At 35.1% G+C, this 17,835-nt stretch overlaps 3 protein-coding genes across 3 annotated transcripts; 2 read left to right on the top strand and 1 right to left on the bottom strand.

Moving 5' to 3' along the window:
- Positions 1-17: 17 nt before the first annotated feature.
- On the top strand, positions 18-1,716 carry Fen1 (Flap structure-specific endonuclease 1). The gene is made up of 3 exons (XM_088049994.1): positions 18-390; positions 438-1,240; positions 1,289-1,716. The coding sequence occupies exons 1-3, from the start codon at positions 309-311 to the stop codon at positions 1,544-1,546; spliced, it is 1,143 nt and encodes a 380-aa protein (XP_087906120.1). The 5' UTR covers positions 18-308; the 3' UTR covers positions 1,547-1,716.
- On the bottom strand, positions 1,549-5,295 carry LOC148181045 (VPS35 endosomal protein-sorting factor-like). Its single transcript, XM_088049992.1, has 14 exons — positions 5,186-5,295; positions 5,052-5,139; positions 4,827-5,006; positions 4,628-4,778; positions 4,249-4,579; positions 3,885-4,058; positions 3,662-3,839; positions 3,444-3,610; positions 3,116-3,398; positions 2,926-3,069; positions 2,551-2,877; positions 2,022-2,502; positions 1,718-1,971; positions 1,549-1,660 (listed from the first exon to the last, which is right to left on the bottom strand). Exons 1-14 carry the CDS (start codon positions 5,209-5,211, stop codon positions 1,577-1,579), a joined length of 2,868 nt encoding a protein of 955 aa, XP_087906118.1. The 5' UTR covers positions 5,212-5,295; the 3' UTR covers positions 1,549-1,576.
- A 4,671-nt stretch (positions 5,296-9,966) lies between these two features.
- Hexim (Hexamethylene bisacetamide inducible) lies at positions 9,967-17,399 on the top strand. The gene is made up of 2 exons (XM_088047755.1): positions 9,967-10,257; positions 16,395-17,399. The coding sequence occupies exons 1-2, from the start codon at positions 10,067-10,069 to the stop codon at positions 17,041-17,043; spliced, it is 840 nt and encodes a 279-aa protein (XP_087903881.1). The 5' UTR covers positions 9,967-10,066; the 3' UTR covers positions 17,044-17,399.
- The last annotated feature ends 436 nt before the right edge of the window (positions 17,400-17,835 follow it).

Genomic DNA, 17,835 nt, shown 5'->3' with positions numbered 1-17,835 from the left:
GTTATTTGATCTGGTGAAAGTACAACTGTTTCTAACGTCACTCGTGATGATTCGAAAGTTAACCTAACCTAAAAATCTAACATTTTTCGTGCGCAATTACTTTTATTTCTAATGTCATTTCGTTTTTTGCCCAACGTGCCATTAGTGGAGTGTCTTTTTGAAAATCTTGAAATCTCACGCAGAACAGTGAATGAATAAAAATTTTTTTTAAGTGAGGTTATTTTTGCGCGGGAAATTTATTTTTCCTGTCAAATCTTGAGCGTTTTGAGCACGACTTGAGTCTTCTCGCTTCTTCGTAGAGCACCGGAATGGGTATTCTAGGCTTGGCTAAACTTCTAGCCGATGTGGCCCCCCAAGCAATCAAAGAGTCAGAAATCAAGAACTACTTTGGTAAGAAATCCTCACACAAATTCAAGTAACTTACCCTTTGTACTCAGGACGCAAAGTCGCAATTGACGCTTCTATGTGTCTCTATCAATTTCTAATAGCAGTTCGTAATGAAGGCGGCCAACTTACTTCCGTGGACGGTGAGACAACATCCCATCTTCTGGGGACTTTTTATCGCACAATTCGTTTAATTGAAAACGGAATCAAACCAGTATACGTTTTTGACGGTAAACCCCCAGAATTAAAATCAGCAGAGTTATCAAAACGCCAGGAACGCCGTGAAGAAGCCCAAAAAGCGCTAGATAAAGCACAAGAACTGGGGGATACTGCAGATGTTGATAAATTCAATCGACGCTTAGTTAAGGTAACGCGTCATCATGCCGATGAAGCTAAACAATTGCTCAGTTTAATGGGGGTACCATTTATTGAAGCTCCTTGTGAAGCAGAAGCACAGTGTGCTGCTATGGTCAAAGCTGGACTTGTATATGCTACAGCAACTGAAGATATGGATGCCCTAACTTTTGGTTCAAATGTTTTATTGAGACACTTGACATTCAGTGAAGCTAGAAAAATTCCAGTTCAAGAAATTCATCTAGAAAAGGCCTTGGAAGGGCTGGAATTAAATCACAAGTCGTTTGTAGATCTCTGCATTTTGTTAGGTTGTGATTACACGGAAAGTATCCGAGGAATTGGACCTAAAAGAGCAATTGAGTTGATTAAAAAACATAAATCTATTGATGAAGTTCTGAAGAATATTGATACCAATAAGTATCCTCCACCTCAAAACTGGAACTATGAAGGCGCGAGAGAGTTGTTTGATGCTCCTGAAGTCATGGACTCTGCTATGATAGAGGTATTAAATTAATCTAACAATGTGCGAGTTTTTAATTTCTCTCTGCAGTTAAAATGGACGGATCCCGATGAAGAAGGAATGGTCAAGTTCCTCTGCGGAGACAAACAGTTTAACGAAGAGCGTGTCAGAAACGGCGTAAAAAAAATATTGAAATCCCGCGGTTCAAGTGTCCAAGGACGTTTAGATGGATTCTTCACCGTATTGTCCACAACACCGGCAAAACGCAAAGCCGATAACAAGAAAGAGACCCCAAACAAGAAGAAAAAAGTTGGCGGTGGAGGTAAAGGTCGTGGTAGACCAAAATAATCTTAGTATAAAAATAATTTTATTTCCCTTCTATTCCATTTTTTGTACAAGTTCTTGAAGTCGCATGTTGTTGCAGGAAAAACTTCTTTTTTTCAAATAGTCTCTTGTTCTGATCTGAAAAACAATCTCATTGTATTCTTTTTACTACAGAATTGAATAATCTGAACGTACCACGTATTTTTTATCCAAAGACCCATCTTTGATCACCAAGTTCCACAAATTCACAGTCAAAGTCATAAGCTGGTTAGTCAAATCGTTTCGTAGGGCCACTTTAACGAGTAGCTCTGCAGCTAGAGACGACTGTTTGGTGCAGGGTCCTAACGCTTGTAATTTACTCATTAATTCTACCATCACAACCGAACAGATTTTGTTGATTTCCGCGATGAACTTTTTGTCAGAGCCATATAAGGAATCATTTGATTCAACTGAAAATTATTCAACTTAACTATCAACATAATTAATTTAATTTAAGTACCTTTATCAATGTGGTAAGGATACGTCTCTTGCGCCATCACACTCAGCATGTCAACCACGCTTAAATAAATGCTGATCAATGAACTGTTGCTCTCCCAATTGTATCCTTGCAACACGTTCAACACAGACCTTGTTAGATTTAAGACACTGCAATCGGGATTATCAGGAACCACCAATAAAATCGATAAAAATTGCTTAATATATGAAATTAACTCAGTCTCGGGAAACTGGGTTTTATTGCTTGGGGCCTCTGAAATTGTGGTAAGAGCCGCTTTAAAACATGCATCTGCCTGACCCAAGCATTGATTGAACAACGCAACTTGTCCTGACAGCAAATACAATCGTAATCGATGTTTCACTGACTTAATTGAGGGAATGGTAATGAAGCAATAAGCTGCACAAGCGCGCACAAAATCGCCAGTTTTTCGCGTGTGGAGGCCTTTGACGATTTGTCTAGTTCTGATAGAAAGAGCATTAACACACTACAAGTATAAAAGATTATTGAAAATCGATCCCTTGATTAGATTTACCTGAACTAATTGCACAAAAACGATGTCAATGTTTGAAAACAATCCTCTCGCCTCTACGTAGAATGTCAGTTGTTGCTCAAAATCTCTCCCATAGTCTATGATTTTTATCACATGACACAGGATGTCACCGATTTGTTTGTACTCGTCTTCGGGAGTTAAAGCATTGACTGAGTCGTGCAAAATTGCACACAAAAACATTAAAGCGTTTACAACAACGGGATCGTTGACTAAATGTATGCTGTTGTTGCTCCCAATCAGCACTTTTTTACATACTTCGACTCGGACGGACTCTTCTTGAAACAAGTCGATCAGCGGCAAGAAGTTATCCTAAAAGATAACACCATGCGAACTGTGACAACAAATTTCTTAGTATACCATGACTAGAAGGGCCTCAAAGTCTTGGATGTTGAGGACAATATTTTCAACAATGTATTTTAATTGGTTGTAGTACTGTTCGTAACTTCTGTCGGGGGCAACGTGCTCGATTATATCACCAAGAATTGTGTTTATTTCGCGATGCTGTAACAAAATATGAAATATCGCAATTTGTTTCTTGGGGACATACCGAGAAATATTTCACCACATAGAGCACCCAGGGTTCCGCGCAAGAGATATATTCTTCCACTTCTTTCAGTGCGGCTATGTGTTTCCATGCAATATTCAAAATCTGTCGTCTATGCTCCAAAGGAGGAGGCGCCACACTTACACATAATCCCAAAGTTCGAAGTAGCGTATGCAGAGGAATCCCTTGATCCAGACAGTGTTCAATCTTCTCCAAAAATCCCAAAGTGCGATGGGATATCATACTTGGTTTGAAACCAGACATTATCGTGTTGAGAATCAAAGAACTGCAGTCAAAAGTTCAGATTATTGTAGTAAAGACATAAACCCACCTATTGCCGTGAACTTTACAACGTTCTAAAAGATCATCCAAAATAGCCTCGGAGTCACACGTTACAGTTTGTAACATGTAATCCAAAGCAGGTGTAAACAAACTCATATACGCGGATAATGACATCTTTTGCTGCGCTAGTTCACCCTTGACGCTGCGGCTGAATAACTAAAATCACAAATTAACTTTATATTAGGTACAATTTTAAACCGCACATACATGTTGGTATCCTTGCAGAAATCGATGGAAGTTTTGTAACAAGTACTGCTTGTTTTTAATGCGGCTTGATAGGCTGTAACCGACTCTACAGAGGTAACACCGAGCGTAGACAGCCACCAGAGGGTTACCAATGCCAGAAATCATGTGAGTTAGGCGTCGCAAGGCTTCCTGACATTCACTAAAATACAAATGAGTACTAGAAATGGACGAATAATCGTGGTACCTTAAAGATAAAAAATAGTACGACTTCATAAGCGCCATTTCCACGTAGAGTCTTGGTACCAGTTCTCGGATTGATGCGATTTTGTAAAACCAGTTCAAACATGTTTCTTTTGCCGAGTCGGATACCATATCAGGAGTGAAGTCCTCTGGTAATTTAGATGTCTTGGAACCCGCCCTGCAATTTTTTCTTTAGTAAAGTTGTAAGGTATAGCGTCGCGTCCATAAGCCTCAGCGATTATTAGCAGTTGGTGGAAAGAAAAGAACAAAGCAAAAGAGTTTGTTGTCAAAATAAACTATAGCTCCAAAGACAAACTGCACATAATTCGACTCTAGCAAGTGAAAGCCGTTTCACTCCTTTTCCTTACTTGGAAGAATCGGTTTTAGTGCTCAGTCTATTATAAACCAGTTGTCCAAAGACATCCAAAATATCTGTAATTAGAACGAATTTGCTTGGGTAGAACCGCAAAACACTTGTATCTGCAAGCAGCTTTGCACACTGTATCGCAATTTTCAGAGCTTTAACTCTTTGTTCAGAATTCCATGCAGATACTAGCTCCCTGTTCAATTGATCTATCCTGTTCACATATTCTGTTTGTGATAAGTCAAGCTTAGTCTGGGAGCCCTCATCTATATAATCCAATTGTTCAAGCCTGTGTTGCACTTTATCAACTGCTGTACTTTGGGCTTTAACAACAACTATAACAAGATTGTTAATAAATAAATAAAGCAACAGTGAGAATGAACCTTTTTCTCCATCAGACAGAAAACTGGTAACAATTGAAATTTTCTCACTTGTTGTATATTTGGATAAAATTGCCGTTTTTTTACTTGACCACGAGTCTACTTCAACTTTGTTATCTATTGATTTTTTGTCTTGAATCGAACGACCATCTGGCTAAAATTTAGTAGATTAAAACGTATTTGCATGTTTACAATAAAATACTTCTTCTGCAGCTAATTTTGTTAAAGGATCCATTTCCTCAATTGCAAACGCTGTCAGAGGATCTACACCCTCAAGAGCCATACTTAAAGGCTCCAAAATAAACGAAGGGGTAGAAACTGGGGTAGTTCTACCAGTACTCGGCTGCGATCCAAGAATGCGTCGCGGAATTCGTTCTGTAACCTATTCACAAAATTATGAAAGGTGATGTAGGGATGAAAAACTCACTGTTGTGGTTTTTAAAGGATGGTCACTGGTTTTAACACCTATCAGTTCATTTGGTTTACCAATGAAACCATCATTAATGAATGTTTTCCTGGAACAAAAGAATATTTCCAAAATTTTTACGGTAAATAACTTGCCATTCAATGCTGTACGAATTCGACATGATGAAATATTAATTTTCAACCCCCGTGTGATAAAGAGGGTTTGTTTTGTTATTGTGCGATCAATGTGGTAACTGTCAAATGAACTAACCTCACAAATTGAGAAAACAAAGATAACAATATCATAAGTCGTGTGAGAACAACAAAGATAGACGATCAGTAAAAACAAGTGCATGAAAGTGTTGTCAAAGATAAGTTGTCCTCAGGATAAAATTACAGTTATTGAATTAATGATGAGAACGACTGATTGCGAATGTCTTATACAGGTGATTTTTTTTAAAAGGCAGGCGTTGTAGAATTTTTATTTATGAACCGATTTCAAAAATTTAAAAAACAAATTAAATGGTTTTTAATTTACTATAAACTGATAATTTTAAAATTTTTCTAAATGTCTTAGTATTTTTTGGGCGATACTCAACTTTCTTATTTTAAATTGGAACCTATATTATTTTTTTTTCATAGTTTGAAAGATATTAATTTTCTTGATTCAGAAATGTGTAATATGTTCTACTTTTAACCAAAAATATTTTTAAAAAAATTATCAAAGTTGAAAAAAAATAAGCAATAAAAGTTAATAAAATCTAGGTGCATGGTGTCAAATAAAAGAATGCCGTTATTGTAATGTCAAAAAGCAGCAAATAACAGAAAGGATCGGCTTTTTTTTGAAATTATTAATAACAAAAGACAATAATTACAAATTACAAATCAGAAAAAACAACTACCTAATTTAATTAAAATACTGTTGAAACGCCATCCCGTTTTTTTATTGCACAATTGACACCTACGAGAAATGCATTGTGCATTGTAAGGTGTAGCCCCATCTTGTTGAAAGAAAACTTGTTCTTTCTGTTATTTGGTGTTTTTTGACATTACAATAACGATATTGTGTTATTTGACACCACGCACCTAAATTTTATTAACTTTTATTGCCTAAATTTTTTCATTTTTGATATTTTTTTTTAAATATTTTTTGTAAAAGTAGAACATATTACACATTTCTGAATCAAGAAAATTAATATCTTCTAAATTATGAAAAAAAAAATATGGGTGTCAATTTAAAATAAGAAAGTTGAGTATCGCCCAAAAGATACTAAGACATTTAGAAAACTTTTAAAATCATCAGTTTATAGGAAATTAAAAACCATTTAATTTGTTTTTTAAATTTTTGAAATCGGTTCATAAATAAAAATTCTACAACGCCTGCCGTTTTAAAAAAATCACCCTGTATACGCATTGATTTTAAAATCTCCAATCCAAATATACTATTATCTATTTAAAGTTAATTTAAAAACAAAATTTTATTATGTACTGTTATTTTGATGATTCCCATTACTTTCTATTTGAGAAGTATCAAAACAAAAAATAAAATTCGGTTAAGTAACAATCCTCCCAAAAATAGTGTATTTCTCACAACTACGGTTATTTTAGATAAATTTGTATTACATTTTAATGATTTAATAATAATACTGAAACATCCATTTGGCATACAGAGTCCGCCAACACTAGTGTCCCGGCCTAATTATGAAGCTACAAATAGTGTATTATGAGACGCGTTTCATAATGAACATTTTGCCGCACGTACGTTTTTAAGTAAAAATAAATCAGTAAGTGGGGCAAAATGCATTATGAACAAGTATCATACGCTATTTTTTCTATTTCGCCTTATTTGAACACTGATGGACATTGTTGATTCAAAAGTCTTGTTAACGTCTAGGGTTTTGCTATTGGGAGCCACAAACTGATATCAGATATTTCATAAACATAATTTTCATCAATTTAGCATGTAATATATTTTTCACTCGATTTTTACGTAATTCAATGCGAATTTTTCCATTCAAATCTTTGTTACAGAGTCCTTTTAATGGGGAATTCTTTAACAAAATTTAAGATGATTTCTGTATTGCACAATGTTTAGGCATTTATAATATTCAAATTACAAGCATTATAACTTTATATTGACCAACCACAACACTTTTCCATTTTTTCAATGTCAGCATTTCAGTCTCCGCAGGTAGGAACGAACTTGGGATAAATGTTTCAGGCTATAAAAAAAGAGTCTTAATAAACAATGTTATTTCAAACAATTGCCTGTGGAAAACTTTCTTTCATTACGCAGCGCACGAAACCGTTTTTGAAAATGTTTAAACAATTCCGTTGGTAACACAAAATGTTGTACACAAGGCAAAGAAACTTTTTCGGTGCTTTTGTTTCTTGACTACGAATTCAAGATTATCAGCAATAAATAAAATTAAAAGTGAACATAATTTTGAATATTAATAGGGGAGTTGCCGGATCATAATGCTCATCGGGCAAAATCTTCCGGCCTGGCTCCTCATTGTCCCAAATAATTTAAACAAACAAAATCTTGTTTAATCAATTATAAATACATATTATAATAATAAATGATTCGATAAAATGACAAGATTATGTTATTGAAAACAAGTTCCTAATCTGTTTTCAATCAGTACATATTCAGACTTTCAAAATATCACATTTTCAACTTGTGTGCACTAGATATCATGTTTTTCAAATTATTTTCAATTGTCGAGATGGGTAAAAGAATTAAAAAAGAAAACATCCACATAATCGCTTCTTATTTTTAAAACATAAACACCATACAGTTTTTATTTACGGATAACGCAGATAATAAAACCGGTCGTGTTATTCTAGACCTGCTTAAAATTTCTACATAAAAAATATCTCCAGTCAAGGCTCAAATAAGCAAACGTAAGAACAGGAATTGAAAATAGTAAATTAAATAGATGCATTCAACCCACCGCAAGTTTTATAAATAAAACACTAAAGATATACCCGCGATTACGTTATTTTTAACCCATTTTCTTGGTTTGGTGTATTCTCAAAACAAAAACAATTGCAGCGTCGCTACCGATTGATACACACTTTCTATCATCCTTTCTCTTCTTTTTCCTAGCACGCCCATCACTCAACCTTTCACATGCAAAATACGACGCCATTTATGGGTGCATCAATAAATTAACAATCCTCCGTACCAGAACCTGATTGCTAACAAAATAAAATAACAAAAAAAAAACAAGGAATCGAGATGCATCTCTTTTTAGAGCGCTTTGGAGATGGGAGCATGCATTGGCGTGGGATGTGGGGATGATTAGGGCAAAGGGCCGATTTTATCGGCAAGAGATTTACGAGACTTGAAATTAAAAGTGATATGTCACGGCTTGAATAAACATAAGACGGTTGTTACGTAGTATTTAATGGGTTTTTGCTATAAAATATTACCATATGATCGAATAAAACAGCGGCGAAGCAGCAGGCTCTGGAATTTGAATTGGGTTGGTACTGCGACAGTTTGAGGTTAAATATTCGTTTATAATGATGTAATATTACCAAGTTATCAAGTTGGCATGTATCCGATGACAGTTTAGATTTCCACGGCTTGGCAGATTTGTGATAATTGTTGCTACATTTTCAACAAGTTGTGGAGTGGGTCGAATTTTTTTTTCACTCAATTTCAATAAGATTTTGGTATCTTCAAGTTCGTATTTTTTAGGAGGATAATTTTTTTGTAAATAATTTGGGTCAGAATTCTTCGGTTTATAATTAATTATACAGGGTGGGCCAACGAAAACGAAACAGAGGCGTTTTGAAGCATTACTGGTGGAATTTCCAAAAACGCTGAGACAGGTCAATTTTAGTTGTAAAGGGGACACACAACACACGTATTTACAACTTTTTGCAGTCAACTCCCTTTGAGGGGGTAAAATTAACCCCTTTCATTTTTAAAGATAGGTATAGGACATGGCACTTTTTTTGAAAGGTCCATTGAAGACCTTTCCAGTGATATAATATTTTTTTTATTTCTAAGCCCTATAAAAAAATTTTTGAAAACGAAACCGAGGCGTTTTGAGGCACTTACTGGTGGAATTTCCAAAAACGCGAGACAGGTTAATTTTAGTTGTAAAGGGGACACACAACACACGTATTTACAACTTTTTGCAGTCAACTCCCTTTGAGGGGGTGAAATTAACCCCTGTAATTTTTAAAGATTTCACCCCTCAAAGGCAGTTGACTGCAAAAAGTTGAAAATACGTGTGTTGTGTGTCCCCCTCACAACTAAAATTGACCTGTCTCAAGGTTTTTTGAAATTCCACCAGTAAGTGCCTCAAAACACCTCTGTTTCGTTTTCGTTGGCCCACCCTGTATAGTCATGCTGAATGTTAAAATTTATTATCTTTCGCATATTTACATGAACTAAAAAAAATTATAAATTTTTAGAAGACGATTTTGGAAAATGGATCAGCAGAATTTAGTGGCAAAATATGACATTGCTTGACACTACATAGGTAATATTCCAAACTGCAGCTAAATAATCAATTTTTTTCAAAAGAATATCACTTTTTATTTTAATTTTTAATTCAGTATTTAAATTGCCATCAAAAACAGATAATTTCGCTTTTTCGATTTAGAAATAAAAAAACATATTTTTTCTAAGTTTCCGAAGGGGCAGTTTAGTTTTCTGGATACCCAATTTATGGAAGCTTTTTAAGACTTGAAACCATACAATTGATGTTGGTTCAGAGTAACATTTAATGATAATAGTCCCATAAATTGGTCCGTGAAAATGGTCGCAGCTGGGTGCATTTCCCTTTTGTGGTAAAATGGGTTGGGCGCCTCCCCCCACCCCAACCGGGGATAAACAACGCGACACAGCGCCCCAGTTGAGAAACAAACAAACCAAACTGCGCTATGAGAAAATGGCGCTTTCTGTCGAGTCGAGTGCATTTGGTCGTGAGCTGGCGACGAGAGTGCTTCCAGACAACAGCATTGTTTGAGTCGTTCGATGGTGAAACATACGTGAATTGAAGAAAATTCCAGAAAATGAGTGAAAATTGTGCCGAAATTAGGCCAGAAAATTCGGATGGAAAACCGCCTGCAACGCTTCCCCAAGGTGACGTCGCTCAACAGAAAGGTGCGTGCGCAATCGGCCGCACCGAAAACCACCCGAAGATACCCGAATGCGACATACCCACCAAAAAGAGGAAGACGAGACGCGGAAAATCAAAAAGGAGGTAAGGAAATCGTGAAAAGTGAGGAAAGCGTGGAAAGCGGAAAAGCTTCGCCACGAAATTTAGGTCAAATTTAGTGATGTTCACCTACGGATAGTAGGCTTTGAAATGGGCTTTGATCTTGATTGGCTCTAATGAAACTTTTGATATTGACAGATTGACAGGCCATTCATGGTTGTACCGTTCTATAATCAAAAGGACTAATTACTTGAAAGCTTTCCACGATTCAACTTAATTACTTCTGTTTTCCGACTGCGTTTATTTTCGAATTACTTTATGCGTGAGGACGGACGTTAATTAATTAGTGTCAATTTACTCACCGCTTGAAATTGATCAGCTTTTCAAACATCTTCTGAACGAATTAATTACCGGAAGAGTCAATTATAATTTATAAGCTTAGCAGTTCTTAAAAATTGACTGAGATATCACAATCGCGAAATCTCAGTTGAATCATTATAATAAGCGTTTATAATAATTAAGTAGAGAAATCTCCAGAAAAGTGTTCACAAAGCCGGTAGTGTTCATCGAGTGGCGCATTATGACATTTTTTTCTAATTAGAAAGTGTCATAGAAACAGAATCTGATACCCATGGCGCTGCCTTAACGCATTTAATTTGGTCATAAATGAAAAGCTCTCATCTATTTACACAAACTTGTCACGTCAAACCAGAATCCTTCAGCTTTATAAATAAATTATTATTAAAACTGTTCACGAAAACAAAAATGGCGTGATTGTTGCCGAGACGAAAACGTTCTAAACTAAGTAATTCTTTCCATTTACCAAGCAACAAAAAGAAACAGTTTGCATACTCGTTCAGACAACACTGGTTTTCCATTGTAACTTTTTTCGTCAGATGGAAGTTTTTTAGCTATTGTATCCAAGTGCAATTCCTTCTTATGTTAATTAATTTGTTTTTGTTTGGACTTATTGAAAACTCGAAGGCCATAGCGGTTGAAATAGCCAACTTGTGGTTGCTTCCCTCGACAGCTGTTGAGGTCAGAATTGGACGATTGTCGAAAATGACAAAGAATTACAGATGTCTATTTTGATTTTAAGTATGTCGCAATTTATGCAAATACGGTGACGTCGCTACTTAGGTCATGGACGAGAAAGATACGAATCATTCAAGCTTTTTTGCTCATTAAGATTAAACTTTTTTAATCAGCATTGGTCTTTTATAACCAGTGGCGTAACTAAACACAACAATAGGCAACAATTTGGGTTGGTTAGAAAACGTTATGCACGCAATTGGAACTTGAGATGCAATTTGATTTTTATTGCATTAATGGTGCATAAGTTGCATATTTTTAAGCCCACTTATTGTTTGTTCTAGATTTTCATTTGATGATTAATACAATTATTGAAAGTAATTTTAAAATAGTAATTGCTTACTCATAATAATGGTTCAGATAAGTTGCCTGGAATAAGTACTCGTTTTTTATTACATTTTTATTTATGTTTTTAAACACGTTTATTGGATATTTGTTAAAGATTTTTCATATTTATTAACAATTTTTGAAATGTATATCAAGAGCGAATTTGAATTTAAACTATTTTTCACCGATGACGACTTAACTTAAATAGGAAAGTTTAACGCTCAATTTCGCCCCTTGAATTCAAATGAGCATGGCTTAGTTAAGTTGGTTAAATACGGCCTTTTTATTGAAGATATCTTGCATTTTCAAATTTTTTATTGGCAACTCATACGCTGTCACTCTCGAAGAACAAAGACGTCTAATAAGCGAGCTTTGGAACTTGAAATCCTAATAACACAGCTGGTTATCTAAATCCGTCTTTCTGACAGCTTAAACTTAATATTAGTTGCTATACAAATATGTCATTGCTGACATGACCCTTTTGTGGCATTTCTTAAATGTCAATCGATCAATTAAAATTTAAAGCCTCTTTTTTATTCAATCATAATCTCACATAATTCTTTAAGCTCTTATAATTCATTACCTAAAGTATATTCATGAAGAGGAGTCAGCATCTCAAAACAAAACAATTTTTTGTATAAACCGCCCAGTGCAGTTGTCTTTACGCTTCAACGGAGTGCAGATTTCGGAATTTTTAGAATTATGAATACTGAAGAAAGCTCCAACTAGTTGTACCAGAACAAATGTGTTATTGCTTATTTATAAAAATGAAATAATTTTCTTTGATACTAGTTTACGCATGGTACAGTTACGCGAAGTTGAATGATGTTCTAATGTTTTGACGCGGTGACTTGTCTCGGTGAATAGACTATAGCTTGGTTTCTTGGCCTTTTATTCCACTTTAAAACAGATTTTTTTGTAAATTAGTGGAAAATATGATGTAGGTATTTTAAATTTGTAAAAATGGCGGCAAAAAACTAAATTTTAAACTGTTCTACTTTCTACTGTGAGTTCAAGTAAGTAAACGAGTAAACAATGAGCAAATTGTTGTATACTCAAACCATGACAATGTGTAACTTCCTTTCCTCTTCTCCATTCCAAAAGCGATTTTACTCTAAATTTGTTGTCGTTGACTGTGCTTCGAACATATTAATGCAGTTATTTTGAACTTTATTAAAAAATTGTGGTAATAATAACTCAAAACAAGTTGTAAATGTGGCAAAAACCACAACATTAAATATGCAATTGTGAAAGTAATATTTCAGTGACCTGTCAACAAAGCAATCTCATATTTATAAAATGAATAAGTTTTTCTCAAATAATTACGACCCACCAATAACACATTCATTATAAATTGAGCTTTGAAGGCTCATTCTTATTGTACTCACACGTAAATACTTCCCTGTAGTTACGCCACTGATGACGGAGATAATAGAATTTCTAACAAAGAAAATGGAAATATTTGTGCTGCAAAGTTACACTCTTTTGTTTTACAGTTATGGCCATTGTGGCAGTTTATGACGTCATGAAAATGAATATAATTTTTTTTATTCCGGTGATTTTACTGCAGCGATAAGCTTCCAGTCGACATGGCTTGACGAAATTGAAAAACAAATCCACTGAAAAAGAGCAACCCCAGTGCGACTACGCAAGAGAGCTTTGCAATGTCATCGAAAAAACGTGGTGAAAGTGCGTCATTACGCATTGTTAATGAATTTTTTCCTAAATGAGAGGTTTGGGACAATGAATGACGTCAGATTAATGACACCCACTCGTGGATAGAAATACACACTTTTAGGAATCTGCGGTGATTATTAATTTGTGAGAATTTAATGAGTGCTTAGCTGACGCCATTCTTTAGTTTTCTCCAGCTTTCTCGCACTTCCTTCCACAATCTCGCTTTGGAGCATGGAAACTGTCGAAATTAGGTCCGTACTCCTTCCTGTTTGAACTATGGCTTAAATAATTCATGTTCTTCGAGGAGAAAAGTCTTACTGCTTCAATCTCCCACTTCGTCGCTAATTACGGAGCCAAGTTGTTTATTTTGTTCTGAAAACTTTGACCACACAAAGAGCGATAGTGATAATGGAAAGCGTAAACATCCTTCAATTGGTATTTCTACCCTTACGTTATTTTACCCCGGATCTATTCAGCAGATGATTACCTGTGAGGGTATATTTGCACATTGGATAATTCTCAAACAGCACGTTTTCCTTAGCGACAAATTATTTAAAATTTACATTTTAACGAGTTGTTTCCGTCGGTACGATAAACCTTTTAATGATACCTTTTTAAATCGTTGTGGTTTATTAGCGGAAAGAATCACAGATTTATAGCAGAAGTAATTGCAATGGTTGAAATATCTATTTTATTCTAACGTTTTGGATGAGGTCCAACAAAGTGGACAGTGTGTTGTTTAGCTCCACATTCATTCCGACGGCCTAAGAAAAAGATTCAAAAATATTATCTGCTTCACTAAAATTAAAACCGCCACCAACTGTTGTGCAAGCTTGGGCTCGAGATTGTTTGGAAGACTGCTATTAAGACCGAATAATTTTCTTTTGTATTTGTGCAACACATTGTACACTTTGCGTCGTTTTGCAACTTGAAAATTAACAATAAAGAGCTAGCAGAAATTAAATAAACACAAAAAACGACTCTCGTGCGACAAGTCAAGATAAAAACAAACGTGAACTTTTCTTGTTTTTTTTTTAGGTCAATACATTTTATTTGTTTCTATTGTTTAATATTTACATGATTCATGGGTTAAATAAATGAAATCGGATAAATTGCGATTGACTAATAAAAATATTATTGTCTGTCCACCGAACTAGTTATGGCTGTTCGAATTTAAATGGTTTACAGCGTCCTTACCACAAACCGCTATAAACATAATGGCCCTCAAGTGTTTCGGTTGTATGTGCCGAGATTGGCCATAATTATTTTTAGCGTCGTTCTAACCACTTTTGGAGCTTTTGCGATAAAAACGTTGCAAACCGTCATAACTGCACTATTTCATCTATCGTATTAAAAGATTTATAAGGGGAAATTCGAGGATAACCACTGACTTTCATGAACTACTAATTGCTTTTAAGAAAATGAGCGAAAATAAAACCAAAATTTATTGCCTATGTCTAGAAATCAGATATGAAAGCCCTGAAGATGTAGGCTTGGCGACTTACCCAACTAGACAAAATGAATGAGCCTTCATGAGGCTAAACCGGTCTCTTGTTTTTCTGTGGACAGTAATAACAGCGAAAGCTAATGCGCTTTATGAAATTTGGTAGCCTATAGACATTTTGTGGGAAAAGCAGATGTTTTATCGATTGGTGGCCTATTCGGCGGTAACTCTCGTACATGTCGCGCGTGACAACGTTTCGGATTTAGATCACAGATTAGTTTTTTTTTATGAATTTTTTGATCTTATCCAGGTACTGAACGTTTTACGGAAATTCATCGTTCCTGAGGTGATAACGTTTATCAAGCAACAATAAATGTGATTATTGGTGTGAAATTTAGGTCAGAGTTCGAGCTGCGGTATTTATTGTCCATCAGATTTCTCATGAATAACTTTATTACAAGTCGAAGGAATGAAAATCTTGCCAGGAAACGTTTTAAATGTTGAAATATAAAGTTTTTTTTACGAGTTGGGTGAATCGACGTTCGATCAGTTTCATTATTTTTAATTGAATAAGAAAAATTTAAATGGCGGTCCGACCGAATAATTGACTTTGTCGACAAATCCATCATGTTTCGTAAATTTTACTGAAATAGAACCATTAAAGGTTCGTTGTTATTTACGTATGTTGTGCAAGTAAATAAATTTATAGTAATATCAGTTTTACACGCCCGATTTTTGTTGATTTTCCGCCACGGTTTATTTTTATTGTAACCGAATACAAACCTGATTGGTAAGAATAAATTTCTCTGAGTAAAATGATGCAATAGAACACGATCTAATAAAAAAGGCTTCGAATCTGACTTTAGAGTGGTGGCCATGCTGACTATAGACTTTGAGAATTCTGTATTGCCAACAATGACTGTCTAACCTCTCAACTTAAAACGTTAAAACGTTGACATAAAAGGCCTACCAACAGATTTAAATTTTTATAAGCGCCCTACAGAAATTTCCCTCTTTAAAGTGATTTAATGTTTGGCTTTTTATCTACCTTGAAACGAGTAAGCTTACATATTAATTCTGGACTGTGAAGTACAAAGTTTGCAACTACTAATTCTAACTTCCGGCGACTTTTTTATCACATCGAGGATTGTATAATTATTTTAATTTTATTCAAACTGACAACTTCAGTTTAGTCCAAATCCCAAAAATCTAATCTGTAAACTTTGGAGTATATATTTGCATTTTAGCACATGATTTTCAAGAGCCACAAGAATCATTTAATTTGGTCAAACCAGCGGTTCCAAATTAGGTGGGTTTTTGATATAATTAACAAGAGAACTTTGCTCTTCTGAGTGATTTATTATTAACTTTTTCTTACTCATTAATTTTTCATTCAAGTTAATCTGATTACAGTTACTCAACTTCTTTCAAGAACAGTCGGAAACGCGTTTTGCAATAATAATTGTTTTTGATTTCTCTTTAATCGCATCGATTATATTTCACGCATATTTGCATAAATTACGTAATTTAATTTCTTCTTCCATCATTCCTTTTTGTGTCCGTAATTAATTGTCACTTATAAAACAAGTTACTTGCCACGTGACATTTTTTTCCCAACTACTAATGATAATTTATTTTCCAGATATCCTTACCCTAAGAACGGTCGCAAATCAACAAAAGTGATAAAACCCGAAGCTCCTTACAACAGCAACCAGTTCCTTCTCGAAGACCACGGAAACATCGAGGAACTCGATGAAAACCTGAAGCATGCCGACCAAATTTCCACAACATCAGCGGGTCGAACGCGGGATTCAAGCTTCAGTGTGGATTCCGAGGGTGAATTCTACTCCTCTCCCGACGACGAGGAGCAATTTCTCATCAAAGACTTTGTCGATCAGTATGAAAGTGTGCAAGCGGAGCGACTACAAGCTATGTCGAAAGATGAGTTAATTCAAGAGTATCTCATGCTGGAGAGTAAATTGGAGTTACTAACGAAGCGCCAACGCAAGAAAGGCGTTTTGGACGTGGAGGAAGATGAACTCAAGAATGTTCCCATGGACTTACAGAGCGAAGTTGAAAGACTGACTATTGAAAACGAAGCTTTAAAACGTGAAAACGCGGCGTTGCGGAGTAAGACTTGCAGTTCGGACTCGGAAGACTCGGAAACGGACTCAAATGACTCGTGTTCGAGTAGTAGTAGCAGCAGCAGCAGTAGTTGTTCGACGGCGCCTTCGAGTCCCATTGTGGATTATGCCCAAACAAATGGCCACTCAGCCAGCGTAGAAACCTAAATCGGGCTTTCAGTTTTCTCTTCAAATTTTAATACCAGTGTTGTTTCATTCCTAAAGTTTAAAGGGCTGTTCTGGATTCCAAGTTTTTGTTGTTTTGTTTTGTAGAAATTAAGTGTCAAGTGACTGTAGTACTTCAGTTTCTCGATTTTTTAAAACAGTAGCGTTACAATAGACAGAATTTTTTTCATACATCACCACTCTCTAGTTATAGATCTTATTGTCTCTGATTCTAGTTTGAAGGTTCGGCCATCGTTTCTTTTGTATTATATTATTTATGAAATATGTAAGTTTTTATATTGAAATTGTAGATAAGAAAGTTAGTTTTAAATTATTGCATAAATTCTAAGTTGACATAATGTTTTCTCTATTTTTACTAATGTTCCCAAAAATTTCTCACCCCTTGCAAACACTTTCCATTCACGTAAAACTCAAAGTTCCAGCTACATCTAGCCAGTAATCAATATCAGTGTATTACTGGTTATCTATATTAAACATTGCAAGGGCATCATCGTCTCATGCTCCATTTAATTTCAAACGCTCGTTTTTTTCTATTACTATTAAAATGATCGATTTTCTCAATTGACAATAAATAGGCTGATCTTCCAACTCCAATTTTTGATTTGTCTCTTGTTTGTCTCGAGATTCTGTTATTTCTTTACTTCTGAAAAAGTTGATCTATTTGTTATTTATTCATTTCATATAGGGTGTTTACATAAATTTACATAAATTGTAAAAGGAAATTCGTACTGTTGCTTCACGTTTTTTTACAAAAAAGGATTTTCTTTGTTTACT

This window comes from Gnatocerus cornutus, chromosome 1, assembly GCF_029298725.1.
Source record: "Gnatocerus cornutus isolate USDA-ARS CGAHR chromosome 1, icGnaCorn1.1, whole genome shotgun sequence".
NCBI classification, from domain to species: Eukaryota; Metazoa; Arthropoda; class Insecta; order Coleoptera; family Tenebrionidae; genus Gnatocerus; species Gnatocerus cornutus.
Note: the sequence above shows the minus strand (reverse complement) of the source record. Positions and strands in the feature narration are given on the sequence as shown.

Excerpts from the sequence above, each read along its gene's own strand:
- LOC148181045 (XM_088049992.1), bottom strand. The coding sequence starts at position 5,211 with ATGTCGAATTCGTACAGCATTGAATG. Across the intron at positions 3,399-3,443 it reads TGTAAAGTTCACGGCAATAG|TTCTTTGATTCTCAACACGA; the intron begins GTGGGTTTATGT and ends TTTTGACTGCAG. Across the intron at positions 2,878-2,925 it reads TTGAGGCCCTTCTAGTCATG|GATAACTTCTTGCCGCTGAT; the intron begins GTATACTAAGAA and ends GTTATCTTTTAG.
- Hexim (XM_088047755.1), top strand. The coding sequence starts at position 10,067 with ATGAGTGAAAATTGTGCCGAAATTAGGCCAGAAAATTCGGATGGAAAA. Across the intron at positions 10,258-16,394 it reads CGCGGAAAATCAAAAAGGAG|ATATCCTTACCCTAAGAACG; the intron begins GTAAGGAAATCG and ends TTTATTTTCCAG.
- Fen1 (XM_088049994.1), top strand. The coding sequence starts at position 309 with ATGGGTATTCTAGGCTTGGCTAAACTTCTAGCCGATGTGGCCCCCCAA. Across the intron at positions 391-437 it reads AGAAATCAAGAACTACTTTG|GACGCAAAGTCGCAATTGAC; the intron begins GTAAGAAATCCT and ends CTTTGTACTCAG. Across the intron at positions 1,241-1,288 it reads TGGACTCTGCTATGATAGAG|TTAAAATGGACGGATCCCGA; the intron begins GTATTAAATTAA and ends TTCTCTCTGCAG.